This window comes from Ictalurus furcatus, chromosome 20 (assembly GCF_023375685.1).
Source record: "Ictalurus furcatus strain D&B chromosome 20, Billie_1.0, whole genome shotgun sequence".
NCBI classification, from domain to species: Eukaryota; Metazoa; Chordata; class Actinopteri; order Siluriformes; family Ictaluridae; genus Ictalurus; species Ictalurus furcatus.
The window spans coordinates 5,551,426-5,578,879 of record NC_071274.1 but is presented as its reverse complement, the minus strand read 5'-3'; the positions used below and the strand labels follow the sequence as shown (position 1 = coordinate 5,578,879).

General features: G+C 41.4%; 2 protein-coding genes and 1 long non-coding RNA gene across 4 annotated transcripts in view; 1 reads left to right on the top strand and 2 right to left on the bottom strand.

Annotated features, from left to right (window-relative positions):
* The window catches only part of rsrc1 (arginine/serine-rich coiled-coil 1), a 155,956-nt gene that overhangs the window by 105,461 nt on the left and 23,041 nt on the right, over positions 1-27,454 (top strand). Inside the window, exon 7 of one of the 2 annotated variants that reach the window (XM_053651923.1) lies at positions 19,642-19,710. The exons of the other annotated variant lie outside the window; for it this stretch is intronic. Coding sequence (XP_053507898.1) covers positions 19,642-19,710 — 69 coding nt within the window. The remainder of the gene's footprint in view (positions 1-19,641; positions 19,711-27,454) is intronic. 2 annotated transcript variants of the gene reach the window in all.
* On the bottom strand, positions 2,317-9,303 carry LOC128624345 (uncharacterized). Its single transcript, XR_008388753.1, has 3 exons — positions 9,179-9,303; positions 5,779-5,909; positions 2,317-5,693 (listed from the first exon to the last, which is right to left on the bottom strand). It is a non-coding gene; the product is annotated as an uncharacterized LOC128624345 (long non-coding RNA).
* LOC128624344 (gamma-crystallin M2-like) lies at positions 22,166-22,554 on the bottom strand. Its single transcript, XM_053651925.1, has one exon. The coding sequence runs from the start codon at positions 22,511-22,513 to the stop codon at positions 22,193-22,195; it is 321 nt and encodes a 106-aa protein (XP_053507900.1). The 5' UTR covers positions 22,514-22,554; the 3' UTR covers positions 22,166-22,192.

Genomic DNA, 27,454 nt, shown 5'->3' with positions numbered 1-27,454 from the left:
CCTCAGAAAGTTTTGATAAGTCACTCTCCAAAGTAGTTTAGCACTTTTTTTTTTTAAAACTCCTTAGCAATCATATGGCCTTTTAACCCCAAAGCAGTAATTTGGACTGTCAGGGCATCCTCTCCTGGCTTCTCTCGTGATTGATTTTTATTTAAAGTTAGCAGCTCGTCTGGATTAGCTGGTGTTGCTCAGCACTTTGAACCGAAGCCCAAAGTAAGCCTATATGCAAACAAAATGTCCCTCCAAATTAGCCAGCCTGTGCTTGCCTTTTCCCAAGGCTGAAAGAGCGAGGGAGGGGAGAAGAGCCTCTCTTTGCTTCAGTAAATAAAAAGAAGAGAGGTTTCTTTTTTTTTTTTTTCTTCCTTTTTTTTAATTGTGCAGAACAAAACAATGAGGGCTGAGTAACTGTGTTTTAAAGTGCTGTCTTTTTAGGCCAGCGCTGCGAACGCCCTGTGTGGGTGTGAGGAGGAACGCTAAGCCGGTGCGTGCAGCGTGAATCCAGCCATGCGAGGCGAGAGAGAGTTGGCACACGGGAGGCTGCGAAAGAGCCTGGAATCAAACCACAGAGCTAATTACCAACATACACTGTGAATGAGGAGCCAAAGCGACAAAACAGGGATAAAGATTAATTTCATACCTCGGCCAACAGAGAGGCACAACTAAAGATCTTACAAATTGTAAAACCCGGGATTGTTAAACGGCTTGGATTTAAAAAAAACAAACAAAAAAAAATAAAAATAAAAAAAAAAAGACGTTTGTAGAATCGAAACTAAGACGATGTTTTTTTCCAGAAATATGGCTCTATGATTCCGAATTTTCCTTCTTATTGCCAGTTCATTCAGGCATCCGAGAAGTTTCTACAACAGTGCGTGTTTATCCCCTTCTGCTGTTCTTGCTTTCCTGTCCTCCGTGTAGACTTTTATTTTAAAAATGCATGTGAATTTTTCTTCCTTAGACAAAAGTTTCTTTTCAGTTCCTGATGTTTTTCTATTTCACGTAACTAGAAGCGAAGTAAACAGAATTTCACTTCTTTTTTTTTTTCTTTTTTTTTAAACCCTTTTTTCATGTCGGCATTCCAGCTGCGTTTTATTTTATTTTTTATTTTTATACATGGAGGAGGAAAAATTGATTGAAATATGCATCTCGATTCTCTTTTTAAAGATAGTGCATCGATCTATAATTTGGGAGTTGACGCGTACTGAGTCTTACCGCAATAAATTGGATATGTTGGGAAGATAACAAACGTGGCGTCACATGACTCACTTCTCATGGTGGACAGTACAATAATGAAGTACAATAATACGTCACTCTACTTAAGTACTTTTTTTTTTTTTTTTTTTTTTAAAGTATCTGTACTTAAAGTATTCCCTTTTTTGCCTTTCTCCCTTTTTACATTTCCAAGCAAAATATCCTACTTTTACTCCATTTCATCGTGCACCATGTCACTCTGAAGCAGGACCAAACTGGATTGGCTGAAATATCATCTAAATACAACACACTTACAAATCTACAGTAAACCAATCACGTTTATTTGTCCAAGAAAGCTCGCTGTCTATATTTACAGAAGCATATCGATTTGTCTATTTACAGCAGGTTCGAATGAAACCAATGAGATTCCCACTCTTCTTCTTTTTCCAGTTCGTGTTGCAGCTAATTTTAAGCATTTCATCTCTGTATTTACTGTTTGGGTTTTTTGTTTTGTTTTGTTTTGTTTGTTTTTATATTACTTTTGAGCGGGAATGTGCGTCACAAGGACTATTTTAACATCAGTCTGTCCTACTTCACGGAATTATCCCGTTTTTAGAAGCGAGTTTACGAGAGTAACCTACTTTAGAACAAATTTTAAATCGATGATTTTATGATTAACGGGTTCATTCACGTCCCGCGTCGTATATAGACACGCCCCTTAAGCGGACGGCGTCTTGTTTTGGTCCGCAGCCGGAAATGGTCTCTAGAAACTGAGAAATAACTCGGTACTTTTACTTTTGACACTTAAATACAGTTAAAAGCAGGTACTTTTGTACTTCAACTCAAGACTTCTACTTTTATACTAGCATGTTACCAAATGTCTCCTCTTACTTAAGTACAGGATTCTTGTACTTTTGTCCACCACTGAATGTTTTCATCCACGGTTGGGGGAAAAACAGTCTTCTGCCGTCACTTTTTAACAGAGAACCCTCAAAAAACTGGCAAAGCTTCTACAGGGTAAAGTGTACAGAGTAAACCTGGTTCATTTCAAGTTGCATCGCAAAACATTTGCGCCTCCGTGCAAAAGGTTTGTTGAAAATCCAGGGTTTTGCTAGAGCTGTGCTAGCGCTAAGAAACAGCACTGTGTTTTATGCTGTAAAAGTAAGAATAGGTCACGTTGTTAAAAAACAAGGGCTTATGTATAGACTTGAGACACATCAAGGATCATTTTATAGTCGCATAATATAACACAATGTCACAGTGGGTGGACTGGTTTTCTGTAACAGCACGGCTCTGGCAGTAGTTCCAGCTGTAGTTTAAATGAACGTTTATGCTAACTACAATAACTAAAAACAGTTAGATATCTTGACGTGCTGTTCATTAATAAATACACCTCAGGAGATGCTGTTATTGGAATAAATCAAGTTGAGGGGGTTAGCAGTGACTTTGCTTTGTGACAGGCACCCAGTTGTGGATTGTTTTCTTCTAACAGCATGTTGTAAGCATGGTTTATTCCTTATGTGGAACAATAAATGAAAACTCATTGACTTGCACTTCCCTTACATCTGAGTGTGTAACACCAGAGGGCCCTTTCTTTTCTTTTCTCCTCATCTTTCATGTTTGTAACCGTGTCTGACTTGCATACTCTTCTTTCCTTTAGTGATCTGCTGGGTATCTCTCATATGAGAGTATGACTAGCTCTCATCCAGAGCCACGGTGAGCTTGAAAGCGTGCTAGAGCCAGTGTGCTGGTGAGTGGGATGGCGGGAAGAACCAGAGCTGTTGTTGCTCTCGCTTTGTTTTCCTCCAAACCACTCTAACGTCTGCTGACATGTTAGTTGTGCGTCCAGCCCATCACCGACTCCGCTCCTTCTTCCCTTTTCTTCTCAAATTTACTCTTCCCATTCTGACGAGGCAGAAGATCATCTGTCATTCCTGTCTGAGTTTTTATTTATTTATTTATTTCCCGGCTTTTAAAAGGGAAAAAAAAAGTATTATTTCTTCTCTTTTCTTTTTCTGGGGAGATTTCCTGAGCCCCACATTTGGGAGATGAAAGGCGAGCGATTGCGCCGAATCTCCGGCCTGCCACCGAATGCCTTGAACGCCCTGACAAAGCTGTCAAAGCTCATTTTGCCTCCAACTGCCACGGCGAACCTCATCTGCCATTCGCAATAAGCGGCGGTTGTAGCCAGACGCCCATTTCAGGCCTTGTCAAAGGGCCGGCTGATATCGCAGCTGAAGCGCTGTTCAAAGCCACTCTTTCTGTCTTATTTTAAGCCGTGTATACACGCAGTATTCCAGTCTGTTTGTTGCCAAATAGGGAAAGTGGACAAAAATCCAGATGGATTGGTTTAAAAGCTTCACAAGCAACAAATTGGATTAGGGGAACATTTGTGTACATGTGGCTGTTTTAAAATAGGGATTAGAAGCCCAGCAGTGGCGTTAATGACTAGTGCCATTTGTACAGTTTATTAATAGTTCGTTTTCTCTAACAAGACCTGTCGCAGGATTGTTTATAACTCATGTGCTCATTATTTATCATTTAAATTGAACCTAAGACACACATCTTCCCCAGTGTAGGATAGGGATTTCACGTGCAAGTAAAATGTGATAGATTTACAAACGCACTATAAAACTTTGTTGATATTTTGTTTAACAGTTATTGTGTTGTGACTGTTAATTAGTGTATATCTTAGTTGGCTAATAATGCAGCTGTATAGACTGCAGAATCGAACTTTTTTTGGTTAAAAATTAAATTGGCTTTTTTTTGTGCTTTCACAGGTTGGTCAGTTTAATGCAAGATTTTGGGAGGTTTTTTTGGACATGATTTTTTTTTTCAGGTTTTTTTCAATTTTAAGCATGACGCGTTGAATCTTTGTAGCAGAGAAGATTCAAACACTCTATCAACAAATATTTCACAAGATATTTTATATATTCTGAGTACAGTTGTGCTCATAAATTTAAACACCTCTTGCAGAATCTGGAAAATGTTGTTCTTTTTTTTAAACAAGACGGATCGTTAAAATTGCATTTAGTTTTTTTTATTGAGTCCTGCCCTGAATAAACTATTTCACAAGACAAAATAATAACTGAATTTACACAAATGAACCGGTTCATCCTGTGTGTCGTTACCTGGATGATCAACGACTCTTATTATGTTTTGTGATGGCTGTTCATGAGTCCCTTGTTTGTCCTGAGAAATTAAACTGCCCAGTGTTCTTCAGAAAAATCCTCCAGGTCCTGCACATTCTTTGCTTTTCCAGAATCTTCTGCATATTTGACCCCTTTCCAGCAACGATTATATGATGCTGAGCTCCAGCTTTTCACACTGAGGACAAACGAGGGACTCGTACACGACTAGTACAAAAGGTGCAAACGTTCACTGACGCTCAAGAAGGCAACACGATACGTTAAGAGCTTTTTATTTGAAGCATTTTTATGATTTTTTTTTTATTATTAACATTTTGCACATTCTGCAAGGGGTATGTAAATTTATGAGCACACCTGTATTTATTCAGCTGTTATAATTTATGTTGATCCTAATGAAGGGCATTTGATTATTTTCCCCCCTCTTTGTGTCAGATGTAATGTAGCGGTAGGTTTATCTTGTTTTCAGCTGTGTTTTTGTGGCCTTTTCCTGTCCACTCTCAAGAACAAGAACAACACCCCGCAGTGGTGTGTGGAAACAGGAAGTGTGTGTGTACTCGCCTAAGGAGGGGTTCGCTTTTATGTAGAAGGGCACTCGGGGGAGCTTTACCTGCTGGAGAAGGAGAAGGAGAAAACACTGACCTAGACTTGGACTCCTCTCTTCATTCCTGTATAGCTTTGTGCTTGTTTAAAGGCAGTGTGCATCACTAGATCACATTTACCCAGCAAAACCATAACACCGTTATATTATCCAAATCCCGCTGGATTTTCTGTCTTTTGCTCGAATGTAGTCTGAAAGTTCGAACTGCTCACGCTTTTCCAACTGAAACCACAGGTGTTGCACTAGCGAACGTATCCGTATCCACTCGTCTTGCAACAGGCCATCTTCTAATGCAAACTAATGAGAGGCCTTGTCCTTTTTTTTGGGCCGGTTTACAGCGTCGGCGCCTTTATTTTAAAGTCAAAGGGGTCGGTGCAGCTTCCCCGTTATCACCCCGCATCTTCAGTTGTGCAATATTCAGAGCGCCGCAGATGTTCATGAATAATGTCCATCGTTCGCCGCTGGAGGTGAGGTTGGAGGAGGAGGAGGAGGAAGAGCAGGAGGCGGGTGAGGGAGAGGGCCAGATGAATTACACGTAGGGGGGATCTGACAGGGTGCACCGAGCTTTGTGATCATTCCAAAGTTCGAATAATCTCCCTCACCTTGCCTATTTTGCCCGTAATGAAAGAGAATAGGTGATTGCGCCCTGGGCTATGTTCACCCGCATCTCCAAAGGCGGAGCGCAGCCGAGGCGAAGAAATGAACTTTGAACGAGCGGCGAATTGGCTCTGACAGCGTGATAGACAGCAACACCGATTCTGTAGCAAAACAGATGCGGCGTTAATTGATTATCAATATTTTAAGCAAAGTGATGAAAATGAGCATTAAGAACGGGCAAGAGACCGAAACAAGGCCGTGCATGTTGAGAGCCGCCTCAGTAGTTATTTTTTATTCTCTCTTTCCTCTGCGCTGATTTATTTGCCGATACAGCCATCCTTTTTTGTGCCTCTGTCTTATGTTAGCTCTGAAGTGATCTATAAAAAAAAAAAAAAAAAAAAAAAAATTAAAAAGAGAAGAGAAATATAAATCCCCTGCCCGTAATACAAAACGCTTTTCTGGACTTAAGCAGGAGCGCCTGACTGAGCACAATCCCAGACCACCGTGTCTCTGGCCCTTTGTCCTAGATGTTTAAGCACTAGTCTTGGTCCTGCTGGGCTCTGCTTGAGACGCAGCCGCTCCCGGCAGCCTTGTATTCTCTTCTAAGTGGCCACCTTTGTGGGGAAGCTTGTGTGTGTCGGCCGACGTTTGCGTTTCATGCGCGGGGGTCCTCGGGGGGTGGCGGGGGGAGGTCTCTGCTCTTCACACACTCTCAACGGGATCTAACTTGGCCAACCTTCATGGCTGATACTGAGCCTATTCACCTTTGTTCACTTAACACACACACTCAAGCGCCACACACATCTGTAGTCTACTGAACAAAAAACATATATATAAAATGTGTGTATGTTCATTATGACACTTTAGATGGAATGTAGCTTATTTAAAGTGTTAAGTTTAGTTAGTGGAGAAAATGATACTCTAGCATGGGATATTTGATTAAAATTTGTAAAGGTCCCGCTACAGTATAAATGTCTACATCACTACGTTAGACGGTTGAAGATTAAAAAAAGACCAGTCGTTGTTTTTCAAATCTTCAGCTGTCCAGTTTCGATAAACCTGTGCCCACTGTAGCCCCAGATTCCTGTTCATGGCTGACAGGAGAGGAACCCGATGTGCTCTTCTGCTTTTGTACTGTAGCTTGTTTACTTGACAGCCTGTTGTGCATTCGGAGATGCTTTTCTGCTCACTACATTTGTAAAGAGTGGTTATTTCCATCGCTATAACCATTCTGTCAGCTCAAACCAGTCTGGCCATTCTCCTCTGAGCTCTGCTGCTCACTGGATGCTTTTTTTTTTTTGCACCGTTCTGTGTAAACTCTAGTGTAAACTTCCAGCAGTTTCTGAAATACTCAAACCGGCTCGTCTGGCACCGACAACCATGCCATGAGATCACATTCTGATGTTTGATGTGAACGTATACTGAAGCTCTTGACCTGTACCTGCATGATTCCATGCAATGTGCTCCTGGAACATGATTGGCTGATTGGATAATTGCCTGAATGAGCAGTGTATAATTATTGTTCAGAGGGAGTACAGCGCTTTTTTTATGTGGAGACACATTTCAGCTACATCTATAGAGTGTTAATTATCATATATATTTATGCTGTACTTTGACCCGCGAGCCCACACACACGTTTGACAGATGTCGAAGCACCACACGCATGCTTCCTCAAATGTTGTGATGGCTCAAAAAGGCACCCAGACCTTTAGTCCAGTACAAGAGCAGTAGGGGGGCATAAGACCAACAGAGCAGAAGATGAGAGTCGAGAAGATGAGAGTCCAGTGACGTGGGGGGCAGCAGGCGCTCTGAATGGGAACAATGGGTTGCAAGAAAGGACGGACCGACAGGAAAAGATCAAGAGGGAAGGGTCAGTTTGAGCTGAGATTTATTTTTTATTTTTTCCTCGCATGTGTTATGCAGTCCTTGAGCTTCTGAATATTTCACCGGTCCGTTTCTTCCTGAACGTATTTCTGCATAAGAAGGTCACCAAGCTCTACATATCAAAGCTCAGCCTGATCCATGTGACTCTCACTTCCCTCTCGCTTTCATTCTAAGTCAGTTGCGTACTCCTTTTGGCCTTGCAGGAGCCTTTTACGACCTCGTCCGAAAAGCGTGGTTCTGCGACCACGTGCTGGTCTGAGGTGAGGTCCAGTGACTGTCCGTGCGGAACTGCTTGCCCTTAAAACCGGGTGAAGTTCTAGGAGCCGGAGAAGTTTCCAGAACGCATAGGGAAATCGCGCCAGCCCTTCTGACACACCCCTTTCAACTTGATCACCCACACGCTCCTTTGTTGTGTCTCTCTATGCAAGCAGAGCTCTGGACTTAAACCCAAGCAAACAAGCAGCTCCATAGGTTGAGTCCTTCATCGTGAGGCTTTAGAAAGCTTCACAACAAAGTAAGCTCAGGTCAGAGAGACATAGAGATCAGAGTCCGAGTCGAGTTTTAAACTCTTCAATTCTTCTGTCCAGATGAGGCTCTGGACAGAAGATAGAGGGAGTGCATGAATGCCCTTCAATAGAGGGAGTGCATGAATGCAAATACATGCATTTGTTTTTGTGTGTGTGTGTGTGTGTGTGTGTGTGTTTGTTTTCCAGCTTCATATCAAACTCTCATTAATAAAACAGTATAGATCTGCCAAAGCTTTATGTCGGACGAGATGAAAACGAAATTCCCAGTTGTGTCTCATTTTCCTAACCGGATATCCAATATTCACTTAGATAATTAAAGAAATCGCCTCTGATTATCATCACAAGGCTGCTGTCGGCTCTTCCGTTCGAAACAAAATAAGGAAGTTACAGTGATGTGGGCGAAAGGGGGGGGGGGGGGGTGAGGCAAAAGTTTCATCATGCGAATATTTCATCATAATAAAGGACGTGTGCAGGCTGTTAGACCAAGTTAAGGATATTCTGTGTAGAATTTGAGAGCTCAATGCTGCTGACAGATTCAGTATGTGGACAACAATAATCCGATATTAATCCGATATGAACCCGATTAAGACGATACTCTGATTAAGAAACTAGCATGTAAACAGTGATTATTGATGACCTTAATCCGGCTAAACTCATACTCGAAGTAAACACAAATGGAATTAAGACATGTGGAGTATTCCTGTTTTAGTCGCATTATCGAGGTGTATTACAGACATGTACACACCTTAATCACACTATTAACCTCGTGTGGGAGTTTTCACCGCATTTTGCGACAGGACACGTACACACACTTACCGTTTGACGGCAAACAAGAGAGCACGGCTGTGTCCGAAACCGTGTACTTACCTACTATATAGTAGGAGGAATACATGTGTTTCAGCTACTATACAGTAGGTAAGTACGCGGTTTGGGACACAGCCCACGGCTTCAAGCAGTCGTCTCTTAGCACGTACACCATGACAAATAATTAACCGCACTTGAAGCGTTCATAAAATTTTTAAATAAAAACACCCAAAACTGTATACGGTACCATAACGAAGACCAACTGTATGTTGATACGTGAAATTCTGGAGGGAACGTCGGACGGCGTGGCGCGGGGACGTAATGACGTGTGACGTTAATCGATCTATGTTCTATAACATGCAAAACGGGAACATGAAAGGAGTATTCTAAAAGCGACTCATGTAAACACCTTAATCACAATATTGTCTTACTCAGAATAAGGTCAATAATTAGATTACTGCTGTCCATGTAAACGTAGTCATTGATTCCGATTGGTCAGAAGGCATTGGTTCATTTTCTGGAACAGCAGCTCGGACAGTAGTTCCAGCTACAAGGAATATGACAGGTTTATTCTTTATTCTTATTCTTTTCAAAAGTTTACCTCCCATACCCCCCCCTGCGATCGCATCAGAGAATGTTTGCACCTTTTGTAATAGTTGTGTACGAGTCCCTCAGTGTGAAAAGACTGATCCCCACATCATATGGTCCCTATTGGAAAGGGGGTCAAATATTCAGAAGGAAACGTAACCTTCACTTCTGGAAAAGTAAAGAATGTGCAGGACCTGGAGGGTTTTTCTAAAGAACAGTGGGGAGTTTAACTTCTCAAGAGAAACAAGGGACTCATGAACATGTATCACAAAACATAACGACAGTCGTTGATCATCCAGGTAACGGCACGCAGTATTAAGAATCAAGCGTATGTAAACTTTTGAACCAGTTCATTTGTGTAGATTCTGTTATTATAGTGTCTTGTGGACTTTATGTAAACATCTGTTATGTAAAATATATATTCATAAATATATACATAAAATAATACTTTGCTGGAACTGTTGATCACTTATTAAAGGAACTTTGTTTCTAAGGCCTAGGTCCTGTACAATTCCAGTCAGTCTTTTAACATAATTACTTTAAGAAACGCTCCCGGTGTCCGGCTTGCTCGTCTGTATTATGAATTATGTAAAAGAAAGCGGCCCAAAGAAACCCAAATAGCGTTTTTACCTATATGCGTAAGTAGTTTAAGTGCCCCCCTCCCCCCCCCCCTCCCCCAAACAGTACAGCCAAGAATGTCTTAATTACCGTGTAATTGACTGTATTAAGCGGCATGATGAAAAAGTGTGCACGCCAAAGCACTGATCTCATCTGCAAAGCCTCTTATGAGAGCACAGCGCATATATAAGAGAGCAATCTAGCAAGACAGGCTTTTATGAATTATTCATCATATTGATATGATATCTCTTTGCGATTGTTCGGTCCATTAATATTTGACGAATATCATTTACTTTGGGTTCAAATGTGACAGTGTTTGGTAAATTAGCATTTAAGGAATGTGTGTGTGTGTGTGTGTGTGTGTGTGTGTGTGTTTGTTTGTGTGTGTGCTTTCTTTCTTAATGTTTTAAGTAGTTTAAATCAAATACTTGTTAGTACATAATTTCTTTCCTGGCTCTTTATTTGCCTTTTTTTTTTTTCAGTTCTTCAGTACAAACCAGGCCAAACTGTCACAGCAGTGTCTACGCAAATACACAAATAAAAAATTTACAAATTAAAAAAAGTCATCTTTTTGTATGGTTATTTCGATTTGCGACTCCAGTTTTGAAGCTGTTCTAATTGCTCTCGGCGCAGTGTCTGACTTCCGCTCATTTCTGCCATTGTGCAAATGAAATTCATGCTCAACTCTAATTTCCCAGAAGCAAATTATGCCGTACAAGATGTACATGGAGTGGGTTTAATGGAGCTGCGTGCACCGAGGCCGCTCAGAAATAGCAAACACTTCTCGGGTTGTGTGTGTGTGTGTGTGTGTGTGTGTGTGTGTTTTCTTTCTCCTGTCTTATAAAAGCCCTCTGAAGCGCACCGTGCCACCTAGTGGCAGCATTTGATGCAGAGTTTTCACTTGGCATGTCTTTAACCTATTGCCCTCATTGTTCCAATCAACACCAGGGCTAAATTGACCCTTTAATGGGTAATCGCATCATTACCATTCTTCATTCTCTCCTTCGTCTCGTTCTTCTCCATGCTTTATGTGTTTATGGACAGGTGTTTAACTTTATATGTGTTTTTGGGCCAAGCCTGTAGACTTGGCTTAATGCTACTATGTGTGTGAATGTAAATGTGTGTGTGTATGTATGAGTCCTTTATTCAAAGGGACATTTTTCCAATCGTGTAACGCAGTGGCGAATATTATGTTTGTCATCCGATCCGGCGCTGATTTATCACGATTCCTCCAAGTCTGACATTCAGGTTCCATTTGAGTGTCATTTGAATGCGAAGACCTACACACACACATACTCTTGGATAATTCACACACACATTTAAACAGTACACACCACACCCACAAGTTTATTCAGGGTTTTCATGCATGCACGATACAGTATGTGATGTCGTTTCTATAGTAACGGCTTACATGGATATTTGCACCACATATAAGGGGTTTTTAAAAGCGTGTGTAATTGTTTACGTGGAATAGTTTTCAGTCAGGAGCGTTTTTTTTTATGGGTATTTTTTTGGAAGGAGTGTCCGTTGTCTCGAATCTGGGAGTTTTTCCGACATGCGTACGTCTTTAGGGCTGAGGAGTATGCACTCAGCACTTTCTGTGTACCGTGTCAAGCTGCATTTATTTGTCCTCTTACTTTCCACAGCTTTAAATGTAACTATAAATGGATAAAAAAAAATTTTTTTAAAAAGTATGACGTGTTTGTAAAAAAAAAATCCAAATAGTTAGCACTGAATAAGGAATAAAGCACTTGGAGACATTATAGAACGTCAGCGTCAGGCTCCGCTTCACACCCGCACCACTCCATCGCCGAGTTATTTCCTTTAACACCGTATCCTGTTTAATTCCTCTCATAGAGTCTGCTTTTAGGATTTTTAATGATTACGATTCAGTTTTTATGATTTGTTTGTAGAGTGCAGACTGGTCACAGGAAGAAACCGATTGAGCGTTTAAATCCGAGTTAGTGTTGCGCTAACTCATAAAGGGGTGTGGCCTGTGTAGGCTTGGGGCGGTTTCTAATTTGCATATTTGCCAAATATGGATTGTATTAATGAGCATAAAAGTGCAGGCAGGTCTTTGTTTTTTGCTGTTGTGTTAAATGTGTTTAATTGTTTTGTTTGGGGTTTTTTTGTTTATTTGTTTGTTTTTTCTCAGAATCTTTTTTTTTTTTTTTTTTTTCAGTGGACTTTCTGGAAAAGCACACAAAGTCCATAGCCAGTAAACATCTGCTGGCCTCCAGGCCCTCATCCTCCTTCGCTCGTTCACTCCATCCTGCCCTCCATCTCTCTCACTTTTCTGCAGTTGTGTAGTTTTAATCATGCTGTTTGGACTTCAGAGGGAATAAGAGATGGCCTGTAAACCACTTCTCTCTGTTTCGTTCTAACCAGCAGCCTGTCTGTCCCTCAAGATATTCCTGCTGTCCTCCCACCTCCCACACACACACACACACTCACTCACACACGACCATTTGTGCTTCACCTCTTTACCACTTTTCGACTTGATCTAATTCTTTATATCAGATCCTACGGAGAGTAGCATCATTTTATAGAGTGACTGCATCTATAGAATATTATATAGCATTTCATAACACATTGCTTGATCGCTTTTAATTAATGTAAGAAATATGCTGTTATAGGGAAATAATTAATGATGGGGTAGTGTGATGCCGCGTGGTATGAAGCACAGTAACTTTTACCACACTGAAGTTGGTTATTTTCCGATTAAAGTACGTCCCAAAGAGTTTTATTCGGTCTGTACAGGGTTGTTGTTTTTTTTTTTTTGTGATTGTCGCGGCCAAAAATGCTTGATTTTGCTGCGCCTTTTTTCAAAAGTTGCGATGAGTTTTTCTGTGCTTTTTTTGCCGCAAACTTGAATTCAGTTTGAACTGATCACCTGTTCAGTTTGTTGATTAATGAGACATTTTAGCGCTTCTCACGTTTGACACGCGCGAATCGAAGAGGGCTTCGGCTGAATACACGTCGTGATGACGTCACATGACGCATCTTGGCCCCGATCTGCGGAAAAATCTGCGTTCGTTTTTCTGCGAGACATTGCAAGCTCCTCTGAACGTTGCCGGGAGCGATCGTTCCTCTTCCATTACTGCACTTTGCCAACAAATACATATTTCTCATTTATTACCTTTAATTTAATGCCATTCATTATTGTGGGACGTCAACGAAACAAGTTAGTTCCTGTTGTCGCTTCCATTGTAGCAGCTATAAACAGTCATTCCCTCACCAGTCTCTCTTGTCAGTCATGTAACCGAGAAAGTGAAAAATCCCCCGTCCTGAAGACTTTCCCCATGTCGGAAAACGTAATGTTACAGCTCTACATCTGGAGACGCGTTCCAGAAAATGTTGAGTAAACGTCTCTTCACAGGAAACTTCACCATATCAGCAATCACATGTAATCAGTAATCAGTTTATGTGACGGTTCTGACGTATACAGTAAGTCCTTGTGTAAGTGACTATAAAAAGGATAAACTAGAAAATGAATCAACACCTTCTGACCAATCAGAGTGGATAAACGATTGCATCATCGGTATCGGTAGTGTTTTTATGCTATTTGTTTTATGTATCTGCACACTGTTTTGTACAATTTAAACTAATGAAATCCTATCAATTTGCAAAGAAGTGATATTCACTGACTACGTTTACATGGACAGCATCATCTAATTATTGAGCTTATTCCGAATAAGACAATATTCTGATTAAGGTATGAGCTGCTTTTAGAATATTCCTTTCATGTTCCCGTTTTACATGTTATAGAACATAGATCGATTAACAGCACGCGTCATTACGTCGCCACGCCGTCCGACATCCCTCCAGAATTTCACGTATTAACATACAGTTCGTCTTCGTTATGGTACCGTATACAGTTTTGGGTGTTTTTATTAAATTTTTTTTATGAATGCTTCAAGTGCGGTTAATTATTTGTCATGTTATACGTGCAAATAGACGACTGCTTGAAGCCGTGGGGTGTGTCCCAAACCGCGTACTTACCATCTATGTAGTAGCCGAGACACATGTATTACGCCTACTATATAGTAGGTAAGTACGCGGTTTGGGGCGCAGCCGTGCTCTCTTGTTTGCCGTAAAACGGTTGAGCACTGCCGTGTGTGTACGTGTCCTGTCGCAAAATGCGGTGAAAACTCCCACACGAGGTTAATAGTGTGATTAAGGTGTGTACGTGTCTGTAATGCACGTCGATAATGCGACTAAAACAGGAATACTCCACGTCTTAATTCCATTTGTGTTTACTTCGAGTATGAGTTTAGCCGGATTAAGGTCATCAATAATCACTGTTTACATGGTCGTTTATTAATCTGAGTATCGTCTTAATCAGGTGAATATCGGATTATTGCTGTCCATGTGAACGTACTGATTGTTTCTAATTTAAACGGATTTGGTAGGCAGTCCGTGCTTTCACAGCTAGGCCTCCTCCTCCTCATTCCATAGTGAATAGGGTAGTGAGATGTCAAAGATTGAAAGAACTAGAGGCGTAAACCAAAGAGGTAAGCAAGCGGTATGTATTGCACGCCTCACCAGGGGCGTGCACCTGCTCGAGGGGCTTCCCTGCTATATGGAGCTAGCCCTGCACACAAACATGCACACACACAAACACACTTTTTGGTAGTCAGACCAGAGTAATTAATCACAGAGGACTAGGATGGCTGATGGCCGGTTTGATTGAGAGGCCTGAGGCTGGACTGGACGACTCCGAAGCGGGAGGGTGTGTGTGTGTTGGGGTGTAATGGTTTAGGGCTCTGTTTTAGGGAGGGAGAACACTATGAGATGAAGATACAGGCAGTTAAGATCTTGGCGTCCTGAGAGGATTCCCGTCTCTCAGACACGCGGTAATTGCTTGACTATAAACTATTTTCTCAGGCTTCTGAAATCTGAAGCAGGGCTACACATGATCTCTCTCTCACCTCTTTCTTATGGTTTCATAATGCCACCTTGTTTTATTTTTATTTTTTTTTTTTTGTTTGTTTGTTTCATCATTTGCTGCTTTTTCTCCTGCTGGCCATTAGAGAGAAAACAACCTGCTAGCTTTCGTTCTCTCCATGTGGGAGTCTGTGGAAATGCCCTAAAGCTAGAAGAAATATTTTTCCATGATCAATATTGCATCCTGGGGAAATGTTTAAATATTTGCTCCAGCCATTTTAAAACACTCTTCTGTTTGGCATATCTTCCCTTTATTGTGCGCATGCGTGTGTGTGTATGCGTGCAAGTACTGTATCAGTACGATAGCGGAAACTGATGACAAAATTTTCACCTTATATTAACACAATATGGCTTATTATTATTATTATTATTATTATTATTATTATTATTATTCTCCATTTCCACTTGTGCATAACATTAAGTGATGTAAGTATCCTCATATTAGCTAACGATATATGTTCCTCCTATAAACACTCGTGCACTTTAAGTAAGGAATACAACTTGACTACAGTGGTTTGTCAACATGAACAATTTCAGTGTATTAAAGAACAAGACATACTTTTTATCAGTTTATAGTTACCTTTAATGGTGTGGATTGTCTGCAGGACAAGTTGATCACAAGTTATCACTTCTTTTTTTTGTTTTGTTTATAGCTGTTATAAACATTCGCTCTCTGACCAGCCTCTTTTATTTGCTCTCGCTTAACAAGACTACAAACAACAACAAGAACAAAAACACAGCTTGTCACGTTACTGCGAAACCAGAAAGCGCAAAGTCCTCTGTCCTGAAGACTTTCCCATGGAGGAAAACCTTCTTTCCAAACAAAATATTAAATAATCTCCTTACAGGAAACTAACCCATACTCATTTGTCAACATGATTTCAGTGATCTGTGAATAAATTTGAGGTCTGAAGTTTCTGTACTTGCGTATTCATATTCAAAAAAAATTTTATTATTTTTTTTAAATCGACCTTGCCTAATAGCAAGACTTTCTAACATTAAAACTGTTGAAAAGGCATCTTCATGCAAATTGTGGGGGAGGGGGGGAGGTGTTTCTACGCACACGAAGACGCTTCTTTTTTTTCACCATCCTTTAAACGAATAAAATGCCACTGTTTTGGTGAATAAATGCCCTCCAGGCGTTTCTAGTTAGCCCAGTATCTCCAGTTTCACAGCAAACAATCTGCAGCTCGTTCACACAAGGAATTGAGAAGCAGCGATGCTCCGAATACGCCATTTCGTTTCGCCCTGCCGGCGGGATCGTAGGTTGATAGACTCTCACGTCTGCATTTTGATCAACTACTGAAGGATAATAGAATAATACTCAATCCTAAAAATGTCTTCTAACCAGATGACTGAAGAATCGCACTGCTGTTAGCATTTAACATGCTGTGAGATTCAAAAGCAGACGCAGTAATGGCAAGAAAATCACCAGCTCGGTATTGCACCTTGAATTTTTTTTTATTTTTTATTATTTATTTCTTTTCTTTTTTTTCCACACAGTGTATCACATTGTTTTCTACCCTGCCTGTAACTTTTTAATTTACCATTCTCTGTAAATATAAACTTTCAATAAACAGCGAACGATGCCTCACAGGCACTTAGGCGCAATCTGATCTGTCTACATCTCCACCCCAACAGTACATGTGTCGATTTGCATAGCATGCCTTACGCGCTTCAGGGCGGGCTTTTGTGGCGGCCGCACACTCGAATTTAATAACCTATCTCACGTGTCTGCTTAATATCATCTCCAGGGGGCCGGCGACCTCCTTCAGTCCGCCCCGATTATCCCAATGAATTGTTTCTTTTCAAAGGAGTAATAAGAAGCGGGTGAAGAGAAAGGAAAAAAAAAGCGGGGGGGGACTTGGCGGCAGGGCCCGCTAGCCCTCCTGCATCGGATAAATCAGATTGTATTTTAGATTTTATTGAATCTAAATTGCAGGTCCCTCAAACACGTAACCATCAATCACTCGGCTGATAATGGAGCGCGGCCCGATTCCACCTGATGTTTTTGCGTTATTACGTTGGATTGTAACGAGCCGCCGTGGCTAATTGGCCCATGCACCAGAAGGAAGGGAGGAGGAACTGTGTGTGTGTGTGTGTGTGTGTGTGTGTGTGTGTGTGTGTGTGTGTGTGTATGGGTACATTGGTACCAGTCTTGGCATGTGCATGCATCGTGGTAACAAGGACAGTTTAAATGAAGCATAGCTCTGCGTGGCTACATGGCTCCAGGGAACCGAAGCTGCAATTACACACTCACACGCTCACAATTGGATTTCAGCGGAGAGCGCATTTAGTCGTCTTCACGGCCAAAGTGGAATGAAGTGCGGATGAAGTCAAAGTCTTTAGCCGCGCGACACAGTTTGTTTGCCGTTACCTAATCTGATAATCCGATAAAGGAGTTCCCGGCCTATCTCCTCAGTTTACACTTCTAATAAGCAAACAAAGATATCTCTCCGCATTTCCAGCAGAATTCCTGCACACGTACTAACGCTCATTAGTGTCAGGTTCAATACCATTACATTAAGTAGGATACTGATACTGGAATAATACCAAATGTACGTAACAGTAAACTGTTTGGAAAATGTTTAACAGCAAATTTGATGTGCGAGAATGAAGCGTGATGAACATGAGAAGACGGATCATCGTGGGATTAGGAAGCGGTTCCGATTTTACCCCGAATCGAGAAACGACATCGAGAGTAAATATCGTTAACTAAAAGATAGGGGGAGCACGGTGGCTTAGTGGTTAGCACGTTTGCCTCGCACCTTTAGGGTTGGGGGATTGAATCCCGCCTCCGGAGTTTGCATGTTCTCTCCGTGCTTCGCGGGTTTCCTCCGGGTACTCCGGTTTCCTCCCCCAGTCCAAAGACGTAGGCTGATTTTGGCATTTCCAAATTGTCTGTAGCGTGTGAACGTGTGCGCGATTGTACCCCGCGATGGGGCGGCACCCCGTCCAGGGCGTCCCACACCTCGTGCCACGATTTCCCAGAGATAAGCCCCAGGCTCCCATGACCACGTGTAGGATAAGCGATATAGAAGATGGATGGATATTAGATAGCTTGAATAACAGTTAATAGTCAGTTAATCGTTTTCGTTCAGCATTAACGTGGCTCATGATTATTTAATTAATTAATTAATTTTTACTTTTCTAATCTCTCTGAAGTGAGAGGAAAAAAGAAAGAACGCCGACGCATTTGCATGTGTACGGTCAGCGTGATCAGGACGGTTCATTAGCGCAACACATAACTGTTATAGTACAAAACGTTCTAAGCCTTCGCATGAGATTTGCAAATAAAACACGAGAACTGTTTTATAGTTGTGAACTCGTTGACGATAACGCTCGTGTGCCACCCGGTTCTACATTTTGGTATGAGGGAATTGTATTCATTGGTATTAGTGTTAAAACAGTGTAAACTCACTAGCATTATCCTGTGCAAATGTGCGCCTGGTGCAAGTGTGTAATGCTTCTACATCCACACAGTGCGTGTCTGATTGTCTAAAAGCTGCTGTGTGTGTGTGTGAGATGATCCATAGGGGTAAAACAGAGATTTGTACTAGTGTATTCAGCACAATGAAGATAGGCACACATGCTTTTCTTTTTTTTTCCCTCTTTGTTTGTGGGGGCAGACGTCCCACGAGGCCCAGCAGAGACGAGAGACGGACAAACAGTTTGATATTGCACCACCGCCCCAAGCACAGTGCAGAGAGAAAAAAAAATAGAGCGAATGCTGTTTAAAAAAAAAAAAAAAAACAATTCGAGCTCAGTCTATATATGTATTTATCGGTCTTGACTTGTGTGTGCGCTTGTACACGTGTTCGAGGGTTAAAAGCATCACGTTGTTCTTTGACAGCGTAGCCTCACTTATAAACTCGCTTATTCTCGCTTAAAGTATGTACGAGCTCGTCACGAGTACGACCTTATAGCTTAATCTTCCTTTGACACTTACACACTCCAACACACCCACAAATGCGCTTTTTCCTAATCCAATCACCCTCAATCATGTTATCCACTTACGCTTCTACTAAGCGTACACAAGCGTGGTTAACTTCTGTCAGGATTTCGTAATAACCGTGCGGCGCGATTGTTTTCCCCCCTTTCAATCCCTCTTTATTTAAAAAGTTGAAACTCATTGAAGGTAATGATATAAGGGACTCGATTTTTGCGTGGCTGCACTCATCAGCGAGTAAAATAGCAATAAAAGCGAATTGCACTTGGGAGACACGAGCGTCGCGGAATAAATGATGCGCAGGAACAGAGGCGTAATTAATTTACAGGCTGTATTGATAGTCCCGCCACACTCCCCGCTATATTTCTTAATCTCCTCTAACATCTTTATTATTCGGAGGAAAGCAGAGTCAACAGCCTAAATGAATTGCCGAACGATTCGTACACAAAAGCAGCTCCTCAGCGTTGGGATTGCTCTTAAGCTTTTAATTAGGGCACCAAAAAAAAAAAAAAAAAAAAAAAAGCTTTTGATGTGTACGCTGGGGGAAAAAAAAATGAAGAGGTGCTTGGATGGAAATACATACACCACTTCAAATGACACTGAAGAGCACTTTATTCGGCAAATATTTGACAACTTAAATGTGTCTGTCTGCGGTGAATCTGTGGTAATTACGCCTAAAAGCAACACTGTTGAACGTTGTTAAGAAGAATTCTATAGTGAGCGTCGATGCCGTAACGCCTGCGCATACATGACCCGTTTTTCTTTCTTTCTCTCTCTCTCTCCCGTTTTCAGCTAAAACAGACGAGGCACTGAAGGCAAAGGAAAAGAAAGAAGAGGAGGCGAAGAAGATCAAAGAGGAAGGTGAGTCCGAACGAACATCAGAACGAAATCGGCGCGTTCGGTTTCACATAGCACCTAATTAAAGGAATCAAAACGCAAGGGTTGAAAACCTACTCGTGAAACTCTTCCGTTCATTGGACAGCGTGTGTGTAGAATTCATACGAATCCCCCAAGCATGGAGGAAAGTGAGCCAGCACTCAGTAAATGATTCAGTAATTATCGAAACAGCGTTTCTGTGCATCAAATACAACGTCTAGAACAATATTTTTAGAACACACACATTGAATTTCTGCAGTTTACGACTCTGGATTCATTCTTGCCTCATGGCTGACTTTAGCAGCTCGTAGCCCAATTTACAGTACACGAGGTTTGATTCGCTTCCTGCAGTCGGGTCAGTTCACTTTCTCGATCGAACAGCACCGGAGTTCAGATTAAAGCAGAGCACGCCGATGCTCTCGGACCGGTTGCTTTGGTCCACCCCCGAGTGTCGTTCCGGTCCCGTCTGTTTAAACAGACCGCACGGAGTGGAAAATGCTCCAGGGTTCGATTCAGACAGACTAAACGGCGTATTTATGAAGCACCAGATATTCTCCAAATGAACGATTCCTCTTTAAAGAAAGTCCATTCCTCAGGACAGAATAGCTTCAACTCTGGGATGTTGGTGGGTTCAGGTCCTTCCACAACATTTCTATTGGATTAATATAAGGACTTTGACTTGGCCGTTCCAAAACATTAACTTTATTCTTCTTTAATCGTTCTTTGGTAGAACGACTCGTGTGCTTCGGGTCGTCGTCTTGCTGCACGACCCACTTTCTCTTGAGATTTAAATCATGGACAGATGTCCTGACATTTTCCTTTCGAATATGCTGGTATACTACACGATTCATTGTTCCATCAATGATGGCAAATCGTCCTGGCCCAGATGCAGCAAAACAGGTCCGAACCATGATACTACTACCGCCACCATGTTTCATGAATTGGATACGGTTCTTTTGCTAGAACGCAGTGTTTTCCTTTCTCTAAACGTAACGTCCCTTTAACATCTACAGTCTCAAGGGTTTTTGGATCTCGTAAAGGACACGGGGTTAGTCCAGTAGAGATAAAGATAGAAGCAGCAGCAGTAGTAGTTTATAGTGGGAAGATAAACAATTCCGATCAGTATGGAACCACTCTGTCACAACTGCATCAGAAATACACACGTAAAACAGATTTTATTAGAAGAAAGTGCTGGGTTGTGCAGATAGTAAATATTCCACGTCTCCCCTCCTCATCGTCTCAACACACACATTCAAATGAAGTCAGGAGCAATTTGCAGGAGAGCACCAAAACGTGATAGGTGCAATAAAAGCCTTCAGATTCCATAATGAAATTAAGTCCGGATGTGGTGTAGGGCATCGCTGAATGAGAAAATGAAATCTGTGATGGCCTGATTATCATCCGCCTCTGGTGTGTGCATGTTTTTTGAATATGTATGGAGGTGTGTGTGTGTGTGTGCACACGTGTGGGCCTTCATAATAATCCAGAGGTCTAAGTGCATGGCTTATGTGTGCCTAGGATTGAAAATCTAACTCGTATCTATGAGGTTTTAATCAGATCTCTGATTGGATCTAATAGGGGTCTAAGTGTGTGCTTAGTTGTCAGATATTGATCCTCAAAGTCTTGTTTATTCTGCTCTTAAATGAATTCATATCTGATAAGCCCCCTATATCCTGTTTATCTGTATTTGTATACGGGAGAAGAAAAAAAAAAACCTGTAGTTTGACCTTTTGCCAAGAAATGAATTAATCATCCTCTCTTTACCGTGCTTTTTTTTTTTTTTTTTTTGCTATTGTGAATTACCAAGGGATGTATTGAGCGCCGGCTTTTCTCTTCATCCATTATATTACTGGCTGCTTATTTGCTGTAGGACATTGAGTAAAATAGCACAACACAGCCTACACAAACATGAGTTTATGGAGACTCAGAAACTAATAACTCGCAAGCATAATTTGCTGCAGTGGAATGCTTAAATTCTCTATAACAATGTAATACTTGCATTCGGTAATGTTATGTTAGTGTTACAGGGGTATGGTTTGAATAACTGCTTTACTGTACTGAAAATTGTGTTTATTTCTGCGTGTTAACAAATAAGGGGGAACAATGCGTACGTTTCACAATACGACAACCTTATCGTGGTTTCGACGCTCCCGAGTGGCGCGACAGACGAGCGTTCTCCTTCTCGTCGGGAGTTACAATTCAGACGATGCCACAGCCGCGCATTTCCTGGGAGCCGTGTTAGAAAATAGGAATAAAGAGTGCACGTGATTGACAGTTTCCGACCGGGAACGTTTTGTGTTTAGCCTTGACGTTAGTAACGAAGAAACATTTCAGAGTGATGGTGATGAAACCACCGGAGTTTGGCACGAAAAAGAAGACACACTGCTTATTTATTCTTGTGACATTTTATTTTTTTAAATTCAGAATTGCTTGCGATTTTCACATGATTTCACAAGATTTTTTTGATTTAATACCAGGAATCCATGATGCGTCTCATGCTCATGAAGTTCATGTTGCCGTAGTCCCTGAAGCTGCGGTACTCTCCGGGCCTGAAGTACCACATCTTGCCTCTGTAGTGGGGATGCTCGTACATGAGCCAGTGGCCGTCCATCACGTGGCACGAGTGGCAACCGCTGGACCAGCGGTAACGATCCATGATGGAGTCGCAGTCGTCAGTCACGTCCATCATCTGACCCATGAAGTTCTCCCTCTCATAGATCCTCATTCTGTAGGAGCCCCTGTGCTGTTTTGAGGAAGATACAAGCCATTTGAGCGGAGGGGGGGACATATATGCATAGCTAATATTTTATTAGCGTAGTATAACGTTATTAGCATACCATGGGGATCATGCGGCAGGACCTGATGCAGTTGTTGCCCCAGCCCCAGGTGCTCATGTAGTCAGGGTACTCGCCCCTCTTGATGAAGTACTGGTTTCCCATGAAGTTGGGACGATCGTACACCATCCAGCAGCCACTCTCCACCCTGCATGAGTGGCAGCGGCTCAGGTAGGAGGACATGTCAGAACAGTCACTGCTGCACTCATAGGAGCGGCCCGTGAAGTTCTTGTCCTCGTAGAAGATGACCTGTTTGGGCAAAATTTTTCAATAAGTCATGTGCAAGAAAAAAACAAACAATAAATGCATACGCGTTCTAATATTTGATACGATGCCGATCGATACTAAGATTATGGCGCTTACCCTGGCCATGGTGGTGATGAGATGGGTAGTCTTGTTGGTTGATGTGATTTCCAGCTGGTGAGCTGATACTGTATCAGGTGTAACTCCTCCCTTTTATACCCAACCCAAAACCCAGAAGCCATGTGGTGCCTATTGTGAAAACTCCTGACCAAGCAACATAGCACAGAGGCCCAAAAAGAACTGAAGGCCTTTCACCAAATTTCCACGTGACCCGGTCTAGAGAAGGCTTTCGAATAGCTGCTGCATGCAGCGTGTCTTTTTTTTTTTCTGTATGCATACTATACACGTTGTTTTTGCGTGCGTTCTGCACAACCAGAGAATGTCTTTCAAATCCTTTTTGTAATTCCCGCAAGCTGGCAGTATGGTTTGGGTAGGAACTTGCATACAGAAAGTATCGAGTTTTCCATCCAGTTCTTTTATTTTATTTCTATAGCACATTTAACAGTAGACATCATCACAAAGCAGCTTTACAGAAATCTAAATGTGGGGGGGTACTCCCCGAGGCCACCAGAACCCGACTCAAAGAGAACCCACCCCCTTCCGGATGACACGGATAGTGTCTAAATGTCCTAAAACGTTTTTACGCTTAGCTGAGGTGGTAAAGTAAGTGATGTACTAGATGTAAGTGGCATGTAGATATATGTCATTATAAACTTACCAGTAGAAGACACTCATGCTTTTTATCCAGACTCTTTTCCGATCTTTCCGTACGCGACTGATAAACAGACATGCACTTTGGGCATTGTAGATTGTAGGCGCTTCATCTTCAGGATTTTTTTTCACATGACCATAGCTGTTGAAAACAGGTCCACGTTTTCTTTCGCCCATGTTTTGGAGATTCTATTTCGGAGATTTAGTTCAATTTAGCCAAATGCGAATGCAATGCCACAGCCATCCATGGCAGGGAGTCACGAGAGCAGTATTAGATGTTCTTTTGGTAGGAGGACTGACATACACGCTCTTCGCGGTCAGTCACAGCAACAATAAGCAGTCACAGGCATCTGTGAGCTCATGTATGTGAAAGAGGTATATGGCTTTCCTGCGTGTGTGTGTGTGTGTGTGTGTGTGTGTGTGTGTGTGTGTGCCCTGTGACGCCACATGTACAGCAGTTTGAAAAGATGCAGTTGGCTGACTTGTTTCATGGTACTCTTTGTAGGAAGTGAAACTGTTCCACACTGTTATACACCCACCACCATGCTTCACAGATGTAGCTGGAGTGTTGTGCATTCCAATATAACAAACACTACAAATACTTCAACTTCTTGGACATTGTACATCGACGTAAAGGATGCAAACCTGTCGGCTTGTAATTCTACAGTTCAGGAGTGACTGTGTTGTGACATTCCTACACTAAATACATTTAATCAATCTGGGGCCATGAAGTTCTTAAGATAAATTCCAAGACGTTTGTAAGAATGTTCCTCAGTGCAGTTCTTGACAAGTTCTCAGGTATTTTCTCAAGGTATCTTTATTTTTTTCTTAAGAATAAAATGACAGTAGTGTAACTACAAATTCAATACTGCCACATTTTAAATGTATCCATTTACAGTATTATCCTTTTTTTTAAAAAAAGTAGTAATCACCTCCTGATCATTTATTCAAATGTAAAAGGCATGCGATGTGTTTGTGTAACAACATTAACCAATATTAACCGTCATAGGAGAGTTTCCTTGCTGGAAAGTGGAAACCAATATGCCAAGTATGCTAGTTTATATCAGAAAAATATTGTTGTAGTTATACTAAAATATTTTAGTAGTTTCAATTCATTAAAAATGTTACCCTTTGGGGATCTATGACAGGTTGGCAGATATCCTAACTTTACAAAGTTATTTATGATGCTTTTTTTTTTTTTACATCATTCTTTTTAGGAAATTAAATTTTTCTAAAGTTTTTTCAGAAACAATCTTAAAGTGCACCTATTATTGTTTTTCAGATATTCCCTTTCATGTAGTGTGTTATATATGTCGCTGTTTGTGAATGTAAAAAGTCTGCAAAGTTTCAAAAATCGAAGCGCATGACAAACTGAGTTATCGACTCCCAAAAGAAGGAACCGATTCTGAACAGCTGAAACGAGTCGTTAGTGATTCCAGACTTACTTCCTGTATAAACCGACGTAAGTTTGTAATAAAAAGCCCCGCCTCTGGTCTTCATCGGCTGCTCACGAACAGACAGAGCTGAAACTCGTTATGGTAGTGGGCCTTTCCTTTTCGAAACACGCTGACAGCGGTAGACCAATCACAACAGACTGGGACATCTGACCAATCAGAGCAGAGTATGCTCTCTGAAAGGAGGAGTTTAGAGTTAATCATTTAGAACGGATCATTGAACGAGTCGTTTGTGACTCTTGGGGGAATAAAGGTAAAGCTGCAGTTTAAATTATGAGCATGTTAAAGTGTTTTTTGACCTCGGATGCATGTAAATATATTGTATGAGACCTTTACAGCAAAATTAGGCACGTTTACAAACCATAATACGTGCACTTTAAGAGAATGACCATTCTCTTATATTCTTAACTTTTTTTCTTAAGTTAGAAAATATGAAGACAATGTCAATTAAGAAGAATTTTATTCTGAAGAATGTTTCATGATTCCAGCCCCTGGACATTAAGTGAAATCTTGAATTGAAGTGTGAATGGAAAGTAAATTTTTAGATGTTGCAGGCTAATGTTAATGTTCACTAAGCACGATGGTAGACATTCCTAAGACGCAAGGTCGGTCTGTAAATCCTCGCTTGTCTCTATGGAGATTTGTAACCGATGAAATTATCTAATCATAATCGCTAAGATCAGTCATAATAAAAGTAGAAGGTCACTTCTACTTCTGCAGGGTATAACGTCTGGTTTCATGTGATCCTACAATCATTATTATTAAAGGAACGGTTCTGTTGGAATGATGAATTGTTCAATATTGCTTACATGACCTTACATATTCCCTTAGGTGAGTGGTGTTGCTCTGTCAACAACAGCTCTTCCATCCTTTCTACTCAACGAAAAATCTAGAGTAACTCCAGGAGACTGCACTTGCATGCTTTGATTGACACGTCTCATCAATCTAGATTGAGAGACGGATTACTTGTTGCATATTTTGTTAGGAATTAACTGCTACTGGAAGGAATTAGCTTCTTTGTAGCTATTTTTAGATAGTATTTTAGTAGCTTTTGGTACCTTGGAAGTGTGAGCAGAGGTCTCTTCGTTCTGCAAAGCCCAGTTCACACTGCACCGACGGATGCCAACTGACGCCACCAGACACGGTTTTCGGGGTTTTTTTGGATCAGTGTGTTAACCCTGTCGGCGTCTGTTGCCGTTTGTCTGCGTTTGTATTGAACATATCCAACCTGCGTTTAACGTCTGAGCAGTGTGGTACGAGTTTCCAACAATCTGACCTGGGCACGAATCCTTGGCGTGACCATGAGGCAAGCGTCCCTGCAAACTCCATAGAAACGAACGCCCGTGCACTAGATGCTAGGCGCACATGATTCAAAATAGACCGTTTCCATGCATTTCTTTCTTGCATGTGAGGGCTAGTTGCTTAAAAACTTAGCTGTGTGAGTTAGTGTCAGAGATTTGAGAGCTGTCAGCTAATAAGCTTCCACATACTTCCCTGTAACTGCTGTCTGGTTGGTCTCGCCTCCATTCAGTTTTGAAGATACAAAATTCCTTTTACTGACGTTCAGTTACGTAGTGACAAACCGCTCCAAATGAAGAATTATTCAGGGCTAAAGAAAAAATCTTTGTGGCTATAGCACCAAATGCCCAGACCAGGTTATACCCCTGGACAAACTGAGCAAAATTCTGAAAGCGCACATCCTGTGTCTGCAGTTCTCTGTATAAATGTAAATAAGCGCCCTGTCTCTCAAGGCTTTACCCACAACCTCTTTGTCTTTTCAGGTGAAGAACGACCCATAAAGACACTTGGAATTGTAAAATTTGGATTGTGGTAAAAGGCTCATCCATTTTTAAACCAGTCTGGCTGTCCGTAAAAAGTGCGTTGGGGCGTTGTGAACTGGGTTTAAAATGCCCGATGGTCTTTTCATTCCGAATTCAATATTCATATTCACTTACATCCTTACTACAGGGATGAGTTCTCAGGATCTGATGCCGTTTTGCGAATTGTCAGAAATTTTAATATACGCATCACTGGTTTGAACAGGTCTAAAACTTGTACATTACATCCACCACAACTGTCACACTGTAGTATTGGAAGCTGAGTCTACTGTGATAAATCTATTCATCAGGATCCCTGCTGAATACGATAATAGAGGACGCCCTGCACATTGTTCTTACTCCCTGAATAACATCAGAATTTATTAGCATAATCAGAGTGGTTTGTAATATTATTGCGTGTTAATTTTATTTGTAATGAGTGTTTATCAAATTGGAATGATGTTTCTATTAGATGAAAAGAACACTACACCACTGTGAGCACTCCATTTCTCTCCTCCTCTTTATTAGTTGAAACATTACCAAACTGTTAAATAAGTGCGTAGCCGCGGGCTACAGTACAAGGTTCCCAGTCATGCAGGTTTCTTAAGCA